Source organism: Mus pahari, chromosome 15 (assembly GCF_900095145.1).
Source record: "Mus pahari chromosome 15, PAHARI_EIJ_v1.1, whole genome shotgun sequence".
In the NCBI taxonomy this organism is placed as follows: domain Eukaryota; kingdom Metazoa; phylum Chordata; class Mammalia; order Rodentia; family Muridae; genus Mus; species Mus pahari.
In genome coordinates this window covers 37,232,634-37,253,583 of record NC_034604.1, presented here as the reverse complement: position 1 = coordinate 37,253,583, position 20,950 = coordinate 37,232,634, and the positions used below count along the sequence as shown (strand labels likewise).

The window sequence follows — 20,950 nt, the reverse complement described above, 5'->3', positions numbered from 1 at the left end:
CTTTGGGGTAGCATCTGGCTTTCTAATTTATGTCTTAAATGTCTCTTAAAACCAGCCTGCTATTCACTTTGTTTCCTTTAGTTAAAATCTTTTGAACAGCTTTGTGCAGGGTTCAAGGATAGAGTTTGAGTTAGCTGTGTTTTTCCTTTCAACTTGCAGCAATCTGAGTCAATTCTGTGGTAGTGTTTTTTTTGTTTTTGTTTTTGTTTTTGTTTTTTTTTTTGGTTTTTCGAGACAGGGTTTCTCTGGCTGTCCTGGAACTCACTTGGTAGACCAGGCTGGCCTCGAACTCAGAAATCCACCTGCCTCTGCCTCCCGAATGCTGGGATTAAAGGCCTGCGCCACCAGGCCCGGCTGGCCACTCTCTTTTTATATGAGACAAATAACCGGTTTGAAGCAGCTATGGAAGACTTCTGTTCCCTCTCGTGCTCTTTATTTTCATTGTGTGTATGTATGCACATCTGTGTAGGGGTTGCATAGTCTTTAAGAAGGTCAGAAGATGGTGTTGATCCTGTTGAAGAGGCAGCTGGGAGCCACCTGATGTAGGTGCTGGGAAGAGAGCTTGGGTCCTCTAGAACAGTACTCATTCCTAACCACCGAGCTTTCTGTAGCCCCCTCCACCCCTGAAATTTGCAAAAGGCACATTTGGCTGGGTATGGTGACACAAGCCTATAGTCCCATTTAAAATAAATAAAGGCTGAGTTGAAAGGATCACTAAAGCCTACAAGTTTGTTGAGTAATAACCAAAGACCCTCTTTGAGTGTTTGGGGGAGGGAACAGAAGGAAAGGACAGAAGGAAGGAAGAAAAGACAGAAGAAAGGGAGGCAGAGAGGGAGAAAGAATTCCAAAAACCCTCCATTATGTACCTGCTAGAACTAAAGGAAACACCATTTATATATCTGAATTGAATTTTAGAAGATTTTTCTGTTTAGTTTTATTTGTGTTTTGTATGCCTAGATGTATGTGCCTGGTGCTCAGAGAGGTAAGAAGAGGGCATAGGATTCCGTGTGTATCTGAAATTACAGATGGTGGTGAGCTGTCAGGTAGGTACAAAACGTGGGTCTTCCTCAAAAGTAGCATCTGCTCTTAACATTGAGCCATCTTTCCAGCGCCTGGACCCATACCTTTCAAAGCCTTCTTTTTCCCCTTACAGAAATGTGTTATACCCTCCCTGGCTATAACATACTGGCCTGGAGCTCACTGCATAGCTGGGACTGGTTGTGAGAGTCTCCTTTTCCTGCTTCTGCTCAGCACTGGAAGTACAAGTGCTTCTCTACATCCAGCTTTCAAGAAGTCCCACTGAAGATTTAGTTTTTCAAACAAACAGACCCAGGTATGTATTTAGCATGTACATGTGACACTGTCCATTTGTGGTGCTCAGAGGACAACCAATGGGAATCATTCCTCTCCTAACACCATGTGGGTTCTCCTGTGAGAAGAACTTAGAATCTTTTTTTTTCCTTTAGATATTTTCTTCATTTACATTTCAAATGCTATCCTCAAAGCCCCCTATACCCTCCCCCCACCCTGCTCCCCAACCCACCCACTCCCGCTTCCTGGCCCTGGCATTCCCCTGTACTGAGGCATATGATCTTCCCAAGACCAAGGGCCTCTCCTCCCATTGATGGCCGACTAGGCCATCCTCTGCTACATATGCAACTAGAGACACAGCTCTGGGGGTACTGGTTAGTTCATATTGTTGTTCCACCTATAAGGTTGCAGGCCTCTTTAGCTCCTTGGGTACTTTCTCTAGCTCCTTCATTAGGGGTCCTGTGTTCCATCCAATAGATGACTGTGAGCATCCACTTCTGTATTTGTCAGGTACTGGCATAGCCTCACAAGAGATATCTGTATCAGGGTCCTGTCAGCAAAATCTTTCTGGCATATGCAATAGTGTCTAGGTTTGGTGGTTATATATGGGGTGGATCCCTGGGTGGGGCAGTCTCTGGATGGTCCTTCCTTACATCTCAACTCCGAACTTGGTCTCTGTAACTCATTCCATGGATATTTTGTTCCCCGTTCTAAGAAGAAACGAAGTATCCACACTTTGGTCTAATTGTATATTGAGTATTCTAAGTTCCTGGGCTAATATCCACTTATCAGTGAGTATATATCATGTGTGTTCTTTTGTGATTGGGTTACCTCACTCAGGATGATATCCTCCAGATACATCCATTTACTTAAGAATTTCATAAATTAATTTTTAATTGCTGAGTAGTACTCCACTGTGTAAATGTACCACATTTTCTGTATCTATTCCTCTATTGAGGGACATTTGGGTTCTTTCCAGCTTCTGGCTATTACAAATAAGGCTGCTATGGACATAGTGAAGTATGTGTCCTTATTATAAGTTGGAACATCTTCTGGATATATGCCCAGGAGAGGTATTGCTGGATCTTCTGGTAGTACTGCATCCAATTTTCTGAAGAACCACCAGACTGATTTCCAGAGTAGTAGTACCAGCTTGCAATCCCACCTACAATGGAGGAGTGCCCCTCTTTCTCCACATCCTTGCTAGCATCTGCTGTCACCTGAATTTTTGACCTTAGCCATTCTGGCTGGTGTGAGGTAGAATTTCAGGGTTGTTTTGATTTGCATTTCCCTGATGACTAAGGATGTTGAACATTTTTTCAGGTGCTTCTCAGCCATTCGGTGTTCCTCAGTCGAGAATTCTTTGTTTAGCTCTGTACCCCATTTTTTAATAGGGTTATTTGATTTTCTGGGGTCCATCTTCTTGAGTTCTTTATATATATTGAATATTAGTCCCCTATCTGATCAATCAAAGAAAATGGAAAATGCAAAAAGATCCTAACTCAAAACATCCTGGAAATCCAGGACACAATAAGGAGACCAAACCTAAGAATAATAGGTATAGATGAGAATGAAGAGTTTCAACTTAAAAGGGCCAGTAAATATCTTCAACAAAATTATAGAAGAAAACGTCCCTAACCTAAAGAAAGAGATGCCCATGAACATACAAGAAGCTTACAGAACTCCAAATAGACTGGACCAGAAAAGAAATCCCTCCTGACACATAATAATCAGAACAACAAACGCACTAAATAAAGATAGAATATTAAAAGCAGTAAGGGAAAATGGTCAAGTAACATATAAAGGCAGGCCTATTAGAATTACTCCAGACTTCTCACCAGAGACTATGAAAGCCAGAAGATCCTGGACAGATGTTATACAGAACCTAAGAGAACACAAATGGCAGCCCAGGCTACTATATCCAGCTAAACTCTCAATTACCATAGGTGGAGAAACCAAAGTATTCCATGACAAAACCAAATTCACACAATATCTTTCCACAAATCCAGCCCTTCAAAGGATAATAACGGGAAAACACCAATAAAAGGACGGAAACTACACCCTAGAAAAAGCAAGAAAGTAATCCTTCAACAAACCTAAACAAAGACAGCCACAAGAACAGAATCCCAACTCTAACAACAAAAATAACAGGAAGCAAAAATTACTTTTCCTTAATATCTCTTAATATCAATGGACTCAATTCCCCAAGAACTTAGATTCTTAGGCTATCAGCATACCACACCGAGTCATCTTAGCTGCCCAATAATTTATTCTTAAATTAATAATAGAAGAATAATTTCAAATATACTATATATGTTTATATATAAATATATATGTAATAAGTTTACTCCCATTTCTTCAAGGGCTGAAAGTAACCTAAAATAAAAAAAAAAAAAGAATCCCAATACAGATCTATGATACAATGAAATCTTATACAAAAATGCTCTCCTGGGGTAAAAAAAAAAAATGGACAAACCAATAAAATTAGGTATAGCTGGATCAAGAATTTCTTAATTATTCTTTTATTTAACATGTTACATCTAGCTGGGTAGTGGTGGCACACGCCTTTAATCCCAGCACTTGGGAGGCAGAGGCAGGCAGATTTCTGAGTTCAAGGCCGGCTGGTCTACAGAGTAAGCTCCAGGACAGCCAAAGCTACATAGAGAAACCCTGTTTCGAAAAACCAAAAACCAAAACAAAACAGAACAAAAGAAAACAAAACAAAACCATGTTACATCTATACTCTTGTCAAAAATCAATGTGTTTGATTAGTAAGGGATCATAGCATAACTGAAATAGGAAATATTTCTTTCCTTTTTACATCTTATTAATTTCTCTTTCAACACAGACAAGTAAAAATTTAATTTAAATAATGTTATGTGTGCTAGGGGTGTAGCTCAGAGTGAGCTTGCTAGGCATATACAAGGCCCTTCTTATTCAGTTCCCAGCACTGAATAAACTGAGTGTGATGACACGTGCTAATGGTATCAGTACTCTGGAGGTGGAAGTAGAAGGAGCGAAAGTACAAGGCTAGCCTTGGTAATATAATGAGTTTGAGACCAGCCTAGATACATGAGACTCTATCTCAAAAAACTTTTTTTAAAATTATCCCACATTACAGTAGCACATGTCTGTAATGACCATACTTAATACTCAGCCTGAGGCAGGAGAATAACAAATTCAACACCAGCCTAGGCTTTAGAATGAGACTGTTTCAAACAAACCACACAGATAAACAAAGATACTTCCCCCAGACGGGAAAAAAAAAAACAAAAACAAACAAACAAAAAAACCCCACCACATCTCCCCTGAAAACTAAATAAACTTTTAGGCCTTAAAAAATGTAAAAGCCAAAACCAACAGATCATTAGGGCTTGTGTATACTCACTGGTACTACAACTGTTTAAAAATACGTGTAGCCCTGGGTTCTACCCCAACACATTTGTCCATGTAGAATTTTAAACTTTTCTCAAAGAGCTTACCTCACATCAGTAAAAACACACTGCCTAACTGCTTGTTGATCTCACTCCTCATTTACCAGCTACCATAATGGCTGCCTATGGGTTGCACTGTACTCTCAAAGTGCTAAGCACATTATAGATGTTCTGTAAGGATGCTAGGGGAGAAATGCAATCAGATACCTCTGTTTTTGTCTTTACTTTGGATGGTGTGGAGACTGTAGAGGATGTTTTTAATTCATCTTTCAATTGTGAGATCTTCTCTCCTAGTTCTTTCAAGGTCTTCATTATATTTGCTCTTTCTTCTGGTTTCATGTTTTTGTTCTTTTCTAGTTTAGAAATCAGCATCTACAAAATAACCAGGAAAAACTAAGCCTATATTTGGCAAATTTAAGCCTTACAGTTTTAACTTTGTAAATCAGTTTTATAGACCATTCCAGCATGCAAAGGATTCCTTGAGTACCTTCTGGCATTCTATCTGCTTTTCCAACATTTCTTGTTTCTTTTTCCTCATGTCTTGCTGTAACTTCATTGCTTCCTGGATAAGGTAAACAAAGAAGCCAGTAATGGATTAAAAAATAAAAAATCTAATAATACATTCCCAACTCATTTCTTCCTCTCTAAATTGGACTTTCCTCCCTAAATCAAAACAGATGAAAATGGCAGCTGGAATATATGGTGTGGCTAGAACATGTCTATAAGCCCAGGACTCAAATGACTGAAGCAAAAAGATCATGAATTGGAGGTGAATTGGAGGTCAGCCAGGGCTATACAAGAAGAACCTGTCTAAAAATAAAACAAAACTCCTAAAATCAAAACTGAAACCTTTGAATATATTTTCCCAACAATTCCAATAAATTGTGTGATTTATAGCTATTCTTTGCATCTTTAAAGAAAAGCAAACTGTTTTGACTTCCAGTATGATAGGCCAAACCCTTATCCCTGAAGCTTTAAGTTTTAAAATAGGAGATACACTTCATATTAGGAATGATCAGGATTCAAAAATTTTTGCCTGCAACATTTTGTTTCTTCTACCCTCCTGGGAATTAAATCTCCCTATGGAGACAGTATATATAAATATGTGTTTTTACTGAAAAATCCCTATGTAAACAGCTTAAATCCTAAATGATTTATAATGACTCATAAACATGTTACACTTATGTGAAAGTTTATCTGACTTTAAAAAAGAAATTTGAAAATACTCTGTGCTGGGGGTGTGGCTCAGTGGTAAAATACTTATCCAGCATGTGCCAGACCCTGGGGCTCCATTCCTAGTATCATCATCCCACCCACACAAAGAAGAAAATAAAATTGTCTGCTTTTCTTCCTTGAATTAAAAAAATAAACAAAAAAACAAAAAAACGTGGTGGTGTACGCCTTTAATCCCAGAGGCAAGCCTGACACAGAGAAACACTGTCTCAAACCTAACCCTACCCTAAAAGAAATATAAAAAACATTCATGGTTATAGTTCAGCGATTATGTGTTTAGTGTACTCAAGGCCCTTAGCTTAATACTCAGAACCAAAACCTATCTATTAAATGTACTTAATGTGGCACTGAAGGTAACTGTGAAGCATTTTTTTGGAGTTGTTCATCATTTTTAAGTGTATTAAATAGAAGAGACTGCATAGCCTGTTGGGAATGTAAAGGTGTCAGCATCGGTGCTGAAGAACTTAACAGGCAGAAGAATGAAAACTGTTACCTGTTTCTTCTTAAGAACTTCTTGAACATCATGAGATTTAGATCCTGAACAAAGTTTTGAAGGTGCCTTTAAGTTTGAAGAGCTGTAAATTGTTTTTGGATGGCCTGGAGTAGAAAATACCTAAAAAAATTACAAAACAAAACAAAACCAAAAAACAAAAACAATAAATGCATAAGTATGATTAAATTAAATCTTAAAAATATTTAAAATGAATAGCTGCTTCTACTAGAGACAGGGTTTCTTTCTGTGTAATCCTGGTTGTCCTGGAACTCAATTTGTAGATCAGCTGTTCTTGAACTCGGAGAGATCCACCTGCCTCTGCCTCCACAGTACTGGTACTAAAGGTGTGTACTACCAAACCCATCTAATTTTTTTTCTTTTATTCAAGGAAAAGCAGACAGTTTTCCTTCTTCTTCAGGTGGATAGGATGATGCTAGAGATGTAAGCCCAGGGCCTGGCACATGCTGGATCATTTTGCTCATTTTACTATGAACTAAAAACCACTTTATGGTACACATAAAAAACTACCTTTCCTTTGTAAAGTTAAATACATTTTACTGTATAGATAGATATACTACACTTTAAGATATCAGTTCCTGACGGGCATTTGGGGATTTTCAAAATTACAAAGGGCTTACTATTAGTTGTAACTTATAAATATGTAGTTTACATTTTGGACAGAATATCTCTGTTGCAAATTCTTAGAAAAACTGTATAACTGCATGTAACTTTGTTTATTACCAAACATTGCCAAATTTCATTTCATGAGAATTGAATCACTTAGCGTTTCCACCAGCATTTAAGTCTCAAGTCCACTTGGAATTTATCCTGGTTTATGATGTAATTTTTTTAAAAAAATTGTAATTTTATCTTTTTCATATGGCTACCCACTTATACTAATAACAAAAAAATTATTTTTCATCTGATACTAGTTAGTTGATAAAATAAATTCCTTTTATAGTGAAGTCTACTCTACTTTCTGTTCTGTTTCACTGATCTGTTAAATCGTGTGCCACCATTAAAATGTCTTAGTTACAGAGACCTTATAGTATTTTTTGGACTATCCCTTATCACTTTTTTTATCACTTTTCTTTTTCCAAGTTCCTCTAGCTCTTTGTAATGGTAACTACACATGTTGCATAGATAATATTCCTAAAAGCAAGAGACATTTCAGCACTTGGCTTTATGGCAGAATTACTTTCACTGACTTACTAAGATTTTATTTTTAATTTTAATTACTTATTTTCAATTATCTATGAATGCATTTATGTCTGTGAATGAGCATGCATTCACTGCCCACAGAGGCCAAAAGAGGGTATCAGGTCACTGGGAGTTGAGGTTATATTATAGGCAACTCTTAGCTGCCAGGTGTAGGTGCTGGGAACCAAACTCAGGTAACCTTTAAGATTCATCTCCTGAGCCGGGCGTGGTGGCGCATGCCTTTAATCCCAGCACTCGGGAGGCAGAGGCAGGTGGATTTCTGAGTTCGAGGCCAGCCTGGTCTACAGAGTGAGTTCCAGGACAGCCAGGACTAGAGAGAAACCCTGTCTCGAAAAACCAAAAAAAAAAAAAAAAAATCCATCTCCCTAGTCTTACTAGGTTCTTAATTATACCTAAATGGGAAAATAAGAGCCAGATGTGGTGGTACATGTCTTTTATAATAGCACTAATGAGGCAGAAGCAGCAAGATCATGAGCAGAAGCAGGTCTGGGCTATGTAGTCAGACCTCATTTCAAAAAACCAGGGCAGGAGGGTACAGACTAATAAGGACATCTACCTATTAATATACAGCTAAAAGCTAAAATTCTCTGATTCTTAGATAGCTCTAAATAAAAGAAAATTAAACAGTTAATATCTAACTGAATTATAGAAATTACAGAAGTATACTTAAGGCAAATATCATGATTGCACTGTTGAGAAAGAGATTACAAATCTTAATGATAATGAATTTTTGTGCCATATTTAGTGGCTTAAGTAAACACAGACATCACAGAAGGCATACCTGACAATCCTCCCCAGAAGCACTGCCAGTCTGATTTAGCAAGTGAGACGTGTCACTCTGGTTAGTACTTGCATGTCCAAGACGGTGTTTAACAGGAACTTTGTTAAGAACGTAGGCACCAGAGGTCTGTGGTTTGCCCATCATCTACAAATACAAAATAAATATCTATGTGATATAAGTTTTAAAAAAACACAAGAATGATACAAATTTTAGATAGAGGTTAAAGTTGAAATGAGGAAGTACTTAAATTACTTTATTATTAAGTAAAATTGTATTTTTTTAAGGCACTATGAATATACAGATGGTTGTATTATCCGTATTGGATGTCTAATAAATATATGTCATAACACAGCTGGGAGGAGCTCAGCAGTATAGCCTGTGCTAAGTGTGCACAAGTCCCTGGTTCAATCCTTAGCTGCCAAAATACATGTTTCACAGTAAAATACACACACACACACACACACACACACACACACACAAAATTTAATAACTTTTAAAAATGTTCTCTTTAGTATACAATGTTTTTTAGTATAAAACACTGTTTTTTTTAGCTTAGTATACACAGCAGTGAAATGGAAAGACAATCTTAGGCTACATTCTTTCATCATTTATCCAACATCTAGGACAAGTATTCACATTTAGGTCCAAATATGAAACAGAACACAAACAAAGATGTATGACTTAGATATTAATGAACAGGGATGATTAACAGACTTGATATGAGATGTGTGTATATATTTTTCAGTGTTCTGAGACAGGAACCTGCATTAGCACAAGCTGGCCTCAAACCCATTTCTGCCTCAGTGCTCTGCTTGCTTGTTTTTATTTTTCCATCAGATCATATTTACCCTAAAGATGGTAACCTCTAGATGGAAATTGTTGTCAATATCTGGGTAGCTTTAATGCACCGTGGCTTACTCTTTCCTTCATTTACTTTTTCATTGAATGTTCTAAGAAATATGTCTATACCCGGCATTATTTATTGTTTTAGGCACCAAGGACAAAAAAAACTATACAAAAATCACAACCCTCATTCTTATCCAGACATGATAAAGCAACTGTACATGCAGTGTTTCTGAGGCAAGGAGAGATGATCCTATTAAGGCCAACCTTAAGCTATAAACTGAAGATTTCTCTCAAAAACATAAAACAGAATCTTAATTCCTTGGAGGTTCCATTTCAGTTTTTAAAGGAGTAAAATTGTCTGCATGGGAAATGGCAGGACAAGTGGGCATATATGAAGGTGACTAATTCTAACATAAAGCAAAGTAGCTCAAGATTCAGAATTTAGAGGTAGACAGTGCATGTGCTTTGCTGCATTTACTTCTTAAACACTCAGATTTTGAAAACTCATTATCTAGAAACTGCCTTATGGGTGAAGCTAAACAGGTTAGACCTAGGTAAATCACCCTGTTGTAGACCAGCTCTCTCAGCTTGAGGACACTGCAAAGCTTTTTGAAGCAGATTCCTGGGCCTTTCCCACAAAAATTGATTCAGAAGATGAGGGGGGTGGGTAAAAAGCTAAGTTTGATAACCTGGGTTTTGGTCCCCACAGCTACATAAAAGCCACACACATAAGCAGGGAAGCCACCTATAATCCAAGTACCTAGGAAGAAGAAACAGAGGATCCTTAAGATAAGCTGGCTAGCTCGATTGGCAGAATTGGCAAGCTCAGGATTCAGTGAGTCCCTGCCTCAGTAAATACAGTGCAGAGGATCACAAAGACACACAATGTCAAGTTTTAGTTTATACCCACCCAGAGCACCCATCTACTCATACTCACACCAAATAATTACTTAGTTAATTAAATTAAAAATGGGTAAGGTCTAAGAATCTGTACTTCTTTAATAATCAGGTCTCAGGAGACCAGATGATACTGGTTTATACATCAAACAATAAACAACCCTAATGTGGAAGGTGTCAAAGCTGTAAGTTGGAAAATCCTGGCTGAGAAATGAGACTAGAGTTTTAGTTAGTAAACATGATTACCTTTTGGATACCTCCATGGACCGATGAGGGGGAAGACTGGGTTACCATCACTTGCTGCGGATGAAGATGCTGTGGTAGGCTATGGTGTTGCTGTGAAAGGTGACTCAGGGTGTGTTGCTGCTGCAGGAGAATCTGTGCTGACGACTGGAGTGCTGGTTGCTCATTGTTCTCTCTATGCCACAGGACTCGAATGAACCGATTGTTCAAAACTGCTTCTGTGCTAGAAATGGCTTTCCTGGCCTCTTCATTGGTAAGGTATTGGATGAGTGCTGCTTCTGGATCTCCCTTAAAAGCAACCTTTAAAGAAAATAATGGCAACAACTTAAACTATGAACTAAATTATGGGCCTCCAAATTTGTTTGTTGAAATTCTAGCCCTCAATGGAGATTAGGGAAAAATTCAGGTCACATGGGGTACTAAAATTGTGCCTTTAACATTTTTAGGTAAGATGGCCTTATGAGAAGATGAAGGGGTCTCCACACACCCCTCTTTCACCCTCTCTACCATATGAAGACAGTGAAAAGCCAGGTGTCTCCAAGCTAAGAAGGTGTCCCTCTGAAGCAACTTACCAAGAGGCATTAGATCCCTTGGGAGTTGGAGTTACAGGCAGTTGCGGCCTACCCAATGTGGATGCTAGGACCCTAACTCAAGTCCTCTGGAAAAGCAGTTCAGCTCTTAATTGCCAAACCGTCTCTTTTACAATAGAATAAATAGAATAAATTCCTACTGTTTATTCAGCCTATGATATTCAATATGAGTGCCTGAGAAAACTGTTCTACGTATGCATAGCAAGTCATCCAGTTCTTTATTCTAAATGCCATAAAGAATAATGGCAGAAAACATTTACGAGAAAAGGACATGAATTCAAACTACCATGTAAGTACAATCAAGTAAATCCTCACTTCTACTACACATTCATAATTTCAAACTTCTAACAAGTAGACATCAAAAGATTATATTATCACTAAAATTGATTTGATGTTGAATAATATACCAAGAAGCTCAGTTTCTTAGACAACATTAACATACGAAGGAAGGGGTCATTTGTTCAAAGACCTATGAACGACAACAACAAAAATCACAAGAGCTAGCCTGGTGTTTTTAGAAAAAACGATTACAGAAAAGAATCAAATGAATTCTCAAGAACAAACTAAATAATTCCATGATACACATATGCACATTCAAATATATAACAGAGTTTACAACTCTCTGCAAAGTCCTCTAACCACTTCCTCTAATCAAGGGGAACTGCTAAGGATACTTTCCAAAACTCACAGCACACATGCACTCTGACACTGACTGAATTAAATTACCTGGATATTAACTATGGTTCCAAATTTGCTGAAGTGTTCATTGAGCTTGGTGATGTTGTTCAATTCCTGGGGGATTTTTTTCACCTCTAGTTTGGTGTTTGTATACTGATTCTTCCTCAGGAAGCCTGGTTTACTTTGATTGTTGTTCCCTTGTCTGAAACAAACATTGATGAATCTTGGTTAACTCTCCCATCCTATGGCTAGCCAAGAGATGCTATTGTCAGCAAGGAAGGTAAAGTTTAGGCACTCTTCAAAAATTACAGAACTTTAATTTAACCCTCATTACAATAAAATAGAGGGAGAGGAAAACAGAATGAAGTATTTCAAAGAGAAGCGGTCCAACTGATACTAAAAATATGTTAGAGCCACACAGGTGCCAGGTTACCTTTAAAACAAATTGAGTAACAGTTTTAACTATATATTTTTCATTTTTAAGCATGTTTTTTTCAACTTCTGCAAAGGTACCAATGCTTTCTTTCTGATCACTTCTAGTTCACTTCTGGTCAATGATGTTTTTTGCACATATCTTATCATGGATATCCTGTTAGCTTTTTAATTTCTTTTTTTTGTTTTGTTTTGTTTTGATTTTTAGGTTTTTCGAGACAGGGTTTCTCTGTGTAGCCCTGGCTGTCCTGGAACTCACTCTGTAGACCAGGCTGGCCTCGAACTCAGAAATCCACCTGCCTCTGACTCCCAAGCGCTGGGATTAAAGGCATGCGCCACTACTGCCGGTTGCTTAATTTCTAAGATATTCTAAAGATGCCTCTTGGAACCCTAACTCTAAGAAACATACTTTGAGAAATCACTAACTAATGATTTGTTTGCTTGTTTTGCTAGACAGGTTTTCTCTGTAAGAGCTCTAGCTGTCCTTGCTTTGGAGACCAGGCTGGCTTCGAACTCACAGAGCATTGGAATTAAAGGTACACACCACCACACCTAGCAAAAACTTTATTAACACAAGAGAAACAACGCAAGTATCAATTACATATTTCTAATAAACAAAACCATCTTACTTTCCCAGCCAAGGCTTCTTTGTAAGTGGCCCCTCCAAACCACTAATAGCTCTCTTTCGGCTCTCTGGTTCCAGGACTACTCTGGTGATGTTGCTATTAATTGAAACAGGAACTGGTGGTTCAGTCTGGATGACAATATTAGCAGCTGTTGGAAACAAAAATTCCCATTAATGAATTTTGGGATTGGAATATTTACTCTAAAGCTATTAAAGGTCCTATGGACAACATTCACCTACTACCATTTTTTATTTTTGTTTTGTTTAAAGGCAGATCACTGGCCTCAGTTTGTCAAATCTCAGTTTGCTGGGATTAAAGGCATGCACAACTGTGTCTAGCTTACCACTTCCTTCTTAGAAATTCCTATCAGCAAGAAAAGCCACAAATGCCTTTATTCTTTACATTCAAAAAATTAAAATGCAAGCTTAAAACCTCAAAGGCAATTCAATTTGACAGTTAACTCAAGCAGACCATCAATGAATATAAGAAAGTTATTGGAGAAAATTGTCTGAAGAGCAAGACATTTACTTTTTACACACACACACACACACACACACACACACACCATAAGTTTACTTACTTTTACAATATAAACATATATAGCAAATACTGTTTTCAACAAGGGATCAAACAGTACAACTAGGATTATTATCTGCCTCTGGTCATGGTCCAACAAAGTGTTCACCACATAAAGATTTTCTTTTTCTTTGATTTTTTGTTTGTTTGGTTTTTTGTTGTTTTTGAAGGCATGGTTTCTCTATGGAGCCCTGACTGCCCTGGTCTACACTCACTGTGTAGACCGGGCTGGCCTTGAACTAAGAGATCTACCTTCTTCTCCTGCCCAAGTGCTGGAATTAAATGTATATGCCACTATAACCCAGCTAATGATTTTTCTTATATGCAATATTACATTATTTTGTTTTCTTTCTTTCTTTTTTTCTTTTTTGAGATTGTTGTCACTCCATAGCCCAGGCTGGCCTGGAACCCCTGCCTCAGTCTCCTGAGCACTGACTAGAATTGTATCAAGACACCATGCCCAGCTATGTGTTTATATAGAATCAAACTTTAATGTATTTGCAAGGAGGAAAATGAACTCACATTAAAGGTAAATGCTGGTATTTTATCTTGGCTTGATTTTTGGGGGGTTTGGGGGACAACTTGAGATAAGCTGACTGTGTAACCCTGGTTGGCCTGAAACTTACTATGTAAACTAGGCTAGCCTCAAACTCACAGAGATCTGTCTGTCTCCCGATTGCTGGAATTAAAGGCATGTTTAATGGCGGTCAGAGACACCGCAACTGTCATGGCTTGATTTTTTTTTTTTATTTTTTTAAAGCTTTGAAATAGATTCTGATAGATGTAATTCTTATTGATTTTTACTTGTCTTTTCTGTTTTTAGACAGAGTCTCACATGGCCCAGGCTGGCTTTGAATCTGCTATATAAAGATAATCTTCAATCCCTGATCCTCCTGCCTCTACACAGATAAAAAATTGCCACTGGGCCTGAGTAGCTATAGCTGTAATCTTAAAGAGTCAATTGAAAAAATGCTAAGTACTGCAGTGCTTAGACTTGAGACATTATTGGTTTGAGGCTACAGCTCTCAAAATACAGAATATAACTTTGATCAGTTCTTTAAGGGAAAGGGACCAATCATTTCACCTTGTGTCTGAACTCTAACACTGTGCCCAGCATACAACTAAAATGGTCTGACATCCTACCAAAAATAAAGAAAGAAAGAAAGAAAGAAAGAAAGAAAGAAAGAAAGAAAGAAAGAAAGAAAATATTATTATTTTCTGTATCTAAAATAGATATATTCTAACTATACTATTAAAATAAAATTTAGGGGCTGGAGAGATGGCTCAGTGGTTAAGAGCACCCGACTGCTCTTCCGAAGGTCCTGAGTTCAAATCCCAGCAACCACATGGTGGCTCACAACCATTTGTAATGGTATCTGGCGCCCTCTTCTGGTACATCTGAAGACAGCTACAGTGTACTTATAATAAATAAATCTTTAGATAGATAGTTAGATAAATAGATAGGTAAATAAATAAAATTTAGAAGCAAAGTATTTAAAAGACTTTTAAAGATGATTACATAGTATCTTTCAAAAGTATAAGTAATCTGATTTCCTCAAGAGAGATCAGAAACACAAAAGTGTTAACTATAATATTAAACTACTGCATAACATTTATCAGAAAAAAAGCATTCTCACCTCTTGGATTTGCATCCATATCTCCAGATGTGAGGCCAATCAGGTTGGGACGCTGTGTCTGTGCTCTTGAAAAGAACTGTCTGTACTGTGATCTACCAGAACTGGTGATACTAGGTGCTTCAGGATTATAACCATCTGGTTCATATGTATCTGAAAAACAAAACAAACAAACAAACCCCCCCAACATTTAGAAAATTGGAATGCTCAAACTATTATTCTCTTATTACTATAAATAAAGAGCTGTTCAAATTATGTATTCTTCAAAAAATATAATAACATCAATGCATACACACTTCTCTGTGGGTTATATTAGATACTCCTTTAGGAGTAAAAAACATTGCTGCTGTCATGAACATAGACATTCAAATTCAAACACTGATATTTACTTCTCAATCCACTCAGTCTTGTTTACCCCTGTATATTAACCATTTACTTCAATCTTCAGTAACCATACATATTTTTATCACTAATTTTTACAAATATGAACAAGTTTATTCAAAGATTGTTGAGTTTTATGTCTCATCAACTTCTAGGTGTTTTTATAATCAATAAATAATTTTTTAAGCTGAAGAAGAAAATAGCTGGCTTCTTATCCAAAGCATATTTCAAATAAGAGCTAGATAAGTTAAATTTTCATATTTATAGTTATTTTAAAACCACCGTATTATTCACCAATGTACTTCTTATCACATTCTTATACTTTTTCCTAAAACAACAAAAAAAAAAAAACATTTTTAAAATTCTAACCCTCTGTAACTATTTTCTAGTGTTAAGAGTGATTCTGAAAGAAATGATAGACTTAAATGGCACATATTCTCTTCACTCCAAATCTAACCATAGCCAGGTAGGCAGAAGACACTGGTTTTCACAGTTATAAGTCATGTGTTTCTTTTTTGTTCTTAATGGAAAATGTGTTTAATAATTCATATAAAGTTCAAACTACAAGATCAGGTTCGAGTACATCTTTATTAAAGGCTGTCACTGCTATGATACAGAGTATAAGCTCACAAATGATCCACTTGCTGGAGAGCTCGCTCAGTGGTTAAGAGAAGATGCAAGTTGTTTCTCAGCACTCATGTCAATTGGTTCACAACCACTTGTAACTCCAGCTCCAAAGGATCCAACCCCCTCCCTCTGGGTGGGCGGGATGGGTATGCATACTCACATGTATAAACCCACACACAGACATACATACACAATTAAAAATTAATAAAATAAGCCAGGTGTGGGGGTACATGCCATTAATATCAGCACTTGGGAGGTAGAGGCAAGTAGATTTTTGAGGAGTTTGAGGCCAGTCTAATCTACAAGGTAAGTCCCAAGCTAGCTAAAGCAATGTAGTGAGACTCTGTCTCAAATAAAATAAAATAACTCTTTAAAACAAACAATCCGCCTTGGGAATTTCCAGAATTCTAAAAGTATTATTTTTGTGTCTATCCTATCTAAATAAGCTAAATAAGAACTCAGAAGTCTTTGGTGCAGCATATCACTCCCAACCCTCTTAGATTAAACCTTGCCCTGAATACTGTATTTTCCAATTTCAGGTTCCATGAGCATATTCTCTCCCTGCAAAAAACACCAACTCTTAAGTTTAAAACAATTAAACGCCACTGAGGGGCAACCAACTGAGGCATCTGGGATCAGTACGAACACTGCTGTAAGGGTTCCTTCCTGTCCACAATGTACCTATTTTCTTTCCTTTCACTTTTGAAAATAGCTCATGGTGTAGTATAGAAGATTAAAAACTGGTTTCCTTATTTTTTAAAAAATAAAAAACAAAACTTCTATTTTGGTGTACTATCTAAGCAGTTATTCTACCAGAGTATTCTTTGGCTTATACTGAATCTCTTCAGTTCCTGCTCTACATCCTTCCTTATAACTTTTTTCTTCCACATGCAGAAGACAGAGTCAATGCTCAGTGTTTTCCTCAATCCATCACTATCTTATTTCCTGAGATAAAATTTCTCATTGAATGTTCAGCTATAATGGTTGGCCAGCAAACCCCAGAAGTTCTCTCAATTAAGTCTCTCACACCAGAATGATAGGCATGTGTCCCTATGCCCAGCTTTTATAAAGGTGTTAGGGATTCAAATTCAGTTCTTCATAATTTGGGGCAAATGATCTATACCCTTAATCTTTGTTTGTTTAGGTCCAGTTGACAGAATTACTACTGAGAGAAACGTGAGTTAATGATGTATAACTTAAAAGGAAATTCTATTTATTAAATTTAAATATATTAAAAGTCTGAGCAATACAGTTTAAAGATGATAGGTAAAATAACAAATTCCACAGATTCCACAGTTATGCTGTCCTAGCTAGTTTTATGTCAACTTGACACAAGCTAGAGTTATCTGAAAAGAAACCTCAACTGAGAAAAATGCCTCTATAAGAGGCAGCTATAAGAAATTTTCTTAATTAGTAATTGATGGAGGATAGGGAGGGAGCCCATTATGGGTGGTGCCATCCATGGGCTGATGGTCCTAGATTCTATAGGGAAGAAAGCTGAGTAAGCCATCATGAGCAAGCCAGTAAGCAGTACCCCTCCACGACCTCTTCATCAGCTCTTACTCCAGATCCTTGTCTTACTTGAGCTTCTGTCCTGACTTTTTTAATGAAGAAGCATGAGCCAAATAAACCCCTTCCTCCTCAAGATTCTTTGGTCATAGTGTTTTATCACAGCACTAGTAACTCTAAGGCAGAGGGTTAACAAAATAAATCCTACTTCAACTTTTAATCAAATGAACAAAGTATGGTTTACAGTTTTCAATTACTGCTTAGTAGTAATAGAAACTCCCACAGTTGAGGCTACAAAAAGGTTTGAAATTCACAATCAAATGACTTTGTTCTATGACCCCTGGGAACACAGAACCCAAATAAATGTAGGTTCTACAATAAGGTCAGGCATGGTGGCAAATACCCAAAAACCTACCACTCAGATCCCAAGTTCAAGGCTAACTTGGATGATGTCATGACCCTTGTTTGTTATTTTAAAGAGCCCTTTAGTTATGAACTGAATTCCAAAAGACTAGCAAGACAAACATCTTTTTAAAAGAGACTATCAAAACACCAACAAAACATACCACAGATCTTCAGAACACATGTCAATAGGGTGAAATAATTTTCAACAACCCTACATTCATTATGAGCAATCTGTCCATACAACAGGGAGTAGAAAGAAGAAACTGTATTTATCCACCAGCAGCAGGAAACTAGATGTTTGGCTTTATTTCAAAGAAAATTTACCCTAGTTTTTCTGTACTATACAAGTAATTAACTAGAAAATACTCAAGTAAATACTATCTTCCTATATAGCTTATCAGAAACTACCTCAAGGAAGATGTGACTGTTACCAAGGCACTGAATGTAAACACACAGGACAACAGAGATGACAGACACACACAGAGGACCTAATCATCAACAACCACTAGGGACAAACCAAAGAAACAGAGAAAAAGAAAATAACTCTACCTAAGAGCTTTAATAGGAACTTTGAGTGCCAGGTCATATGGTAGGTTGACCAGTTTAAGGTATAAAGATCAGTGAGGAGGATGGCCATCTGCAGCAAAGCTTACCTGGGACCAGAGGGGTGGGGCTGGAGACTGAGGTATGATACCCAATGGAGGATCCCATGAGGTTTCGAGGTGGCACCAAACGAGCTGCCAACAGAGGAGGCGGTGTCCCCAACTGAAGTCGCTCAGATGCAGCAGCACCATGTTCACGAGAATACATGGGCTGTCCTATAGAGGAAAGAATAGGAGGGCAGCTGGGATTGAGAGTCAATGCTTCTCTGAGGCAATGGTGTACTTCCTGAGGATGTGAGCCAAGAACAGAGAAATTACAACAACAGGAACAGTAGTAGAGAAAGACATTATTGAGATTCTAACTCAAGAAAGCACAGACATGCAACTAGTTAGGATGCATCAAGATACAAAGAAATTAGCATTGCATAATCTGCCCTTTAGAATCCTTTCTCCTGTCTCCTCTGTCTCTCCCTGTCTCTTCCTTGAGAGAGGGTTTTGTGCATGCTTGCCTCAAAGTCATTGAATAGCTGAGGCTAACATTAAAATTCTGATCCTACTGCCTCCATGGTTCAAGTTCTGAGATTGCAGGTATGCAATACCACACCTAGCTTTCTACTTTTTTGAATCTTAAGTGAAGTAAATGTACACTAGTTTTATCTAAAGCTGAGCAATGACTCAACTGAGTTAAAGAAAGGTACCCTGAGCTATTGTTCATATAGAATCTAGTATTTAATGAGCTATACAGATCATGCACAGATCTCCCTCCAATCACAAGTGAAATGTCAACTCTGCACAAAATATACTCCTGTATCTAAAAGCATGGAAAAAAACCAGTAAGACATGCAAAACAAATTATCATACCCATAGACTCATAAAGAATAAGAAATGCTCACTAGAAGAAAATTTAAAAGGTGGTGGAAATTTGTTATCACCATAGAGAGGGCAATAACAAAAAAAAGATGAAGGAAAATGCAACAGACCAATACTGGATATAGGAAATGGTTGTGGATATTAGGAGTCATGTTTTAAAATAGACTACATTTATGGACATAAACACACGAGCACATGCACACATATCACACACTTGGAAAAAAAAAAAAAACAAGTATTACAGAGTAAAACCTTCCTTTGGTTTCTACTTAGTACCATTCCCTAACAACAACATACAAAACATAAATTTACTATAAGGATTAGTGAATATTTTATATAACAAGGTCAGACATTCACTATAACATAAGACAGTAAAGTTAGCAAGATTTTCATATGTGACCAAATGCCTTACAATTTCAAAATCCCTTTAGATTTTTAACACAAACTGATAAGACAGGCCACAAAGTAATGACTTGATTTCATAGTAGTAAGAAGAATAAGACTAAAATCTCCCATCTTCTCTGTCCACATGCATGAAGGAAAGATGAAAAAGTTCAGGGCAAAGCAGATGATGTAACTACATATTTGACACCAATCCTTTCAAAATGTGTTTTAAAAGATTTAATCCATCACTATATTGCAATAGCAATTTAAAATAACCCTCAAACATTAGAAAATAGATCAATCATGACCTACTACAGAGAATTTTCATTGAAGAAAAAAAACCAAGAAGCATAATGCTCAAGAGAAAAACCAAAAGAAACATAATACTATCTGTATGATGGCTTTAAATATATGATCCAGCACAAATCTGCCTGGTATAATCAGTAACTAGAGACTAAAGGGCAAGCTTGTACAAAGTCAGTTAAAACCACAGACAACATGTGATTCAAACATTAAGAAGGTGGCTAGAGTTGGTACATGCCTGGTGCCTCTGAGGCCAAAAAAAAGGGTGCTACACACCCCAGAGTCATAAGCTGTTCTATAGGTGCTCGAAGTGTAAATTTGGTGCCCCAAATTTCCCAACACACTAAAAATATATATAAAGTTCTTTACTTTATTTGAACAAACCAAATTATGTTTACAATTACCAATTATATTTACAAAAGAAAACTTGAACAATTTTAAGAGTCCAACTTATCTGTCTCAAAGACAGTATTTAAAATGAAAACTAAGGAAACTACATTAAAATCAACTACACAAAAAGATATATATATATATATATACCAAAACACTCTATTATACTCTCCAAATATTTTTTATTGTGTATGTTTTGTGTTTATGTATGGTGAGCATACATGTGTTCCTATGAGCAATCGTGTATAAATGTGGGCATGAGTGCCACTGTATGTGTTGAGGTGGAGTCAGAGGACAATCTTCGATGTCTTTGCTTTTTCACCTTGACTAGTACAAGTTTCACACTATTCACCAGTTGGTCCTCAAGAATTCAGCAGATCAGCTGGGCGTGATGGCACACGCCTTTAATCCCAGCACTCGGGAGGCAGAGGCAGGCGGATTTCTGAGTTTGAGGCCAGCCTGGTCTACAAAGTGAGTTCCAGGA

At 37.3% G+C, this 20,950-nt stretch overlaps 1 protein-coding gene across 2 annotated transcripts in view; it reads right to left on the bottom strand.

Annotated features, from left to right (window-relative positions):
• The window catches only part of Rbm27 (RNA binding motif protein 27), a 69,241-nt gene that overhangs the window by 12,108 nt on the left and 36,183 nt on the right, over positions 1 to 20,950 (bottom strand). The window contains exons 9-17 of one of the 2 annotated variants that reach the window (XM_021214232.2): positions 18,571 to 18,735; positions 14,999 to 15,148; positions 12,789 to 12,933; positions 11,776 to 11,929; positions 10,463 to 10,759; positions 8,474 to 8,617; positions 6,472 to 6,591; positions 5,233 to 5,307; positions 4,953 to 5,117 (exon numbers count right to left, since the gene is read on the bottom strand). In XM_021214232.2, the coding sequence (XP_021069891.1) occupies positions 4,953 to 5,117; positions 5,233 to 5,307; positions 6,472 to 6,591; positions 8,474 to 8,617; positions 10,463 to 10,759; positions 11,776 to 11,929; positions 12,789 to 12,933; positions 14,999 to 15,148; positions 18,571 to 18,735 (1,415 nt within the window). The remainder of the gene's footprint in view (positions 1 to 4,952; positions 5,118 to 5,232; positions 5,308 to 6,471; positions 6,592 to 8,473; positions 8,618 to 10,462; positions 10,760 to 11,775; positions 11,930 to 12,788; positions 12,934 to 14,998; positions 15,149 to 18,570; positions 18,736 to 20,950) is intronic. The other variant, XM_021214233.1, reaches the window with a different exon arrangement.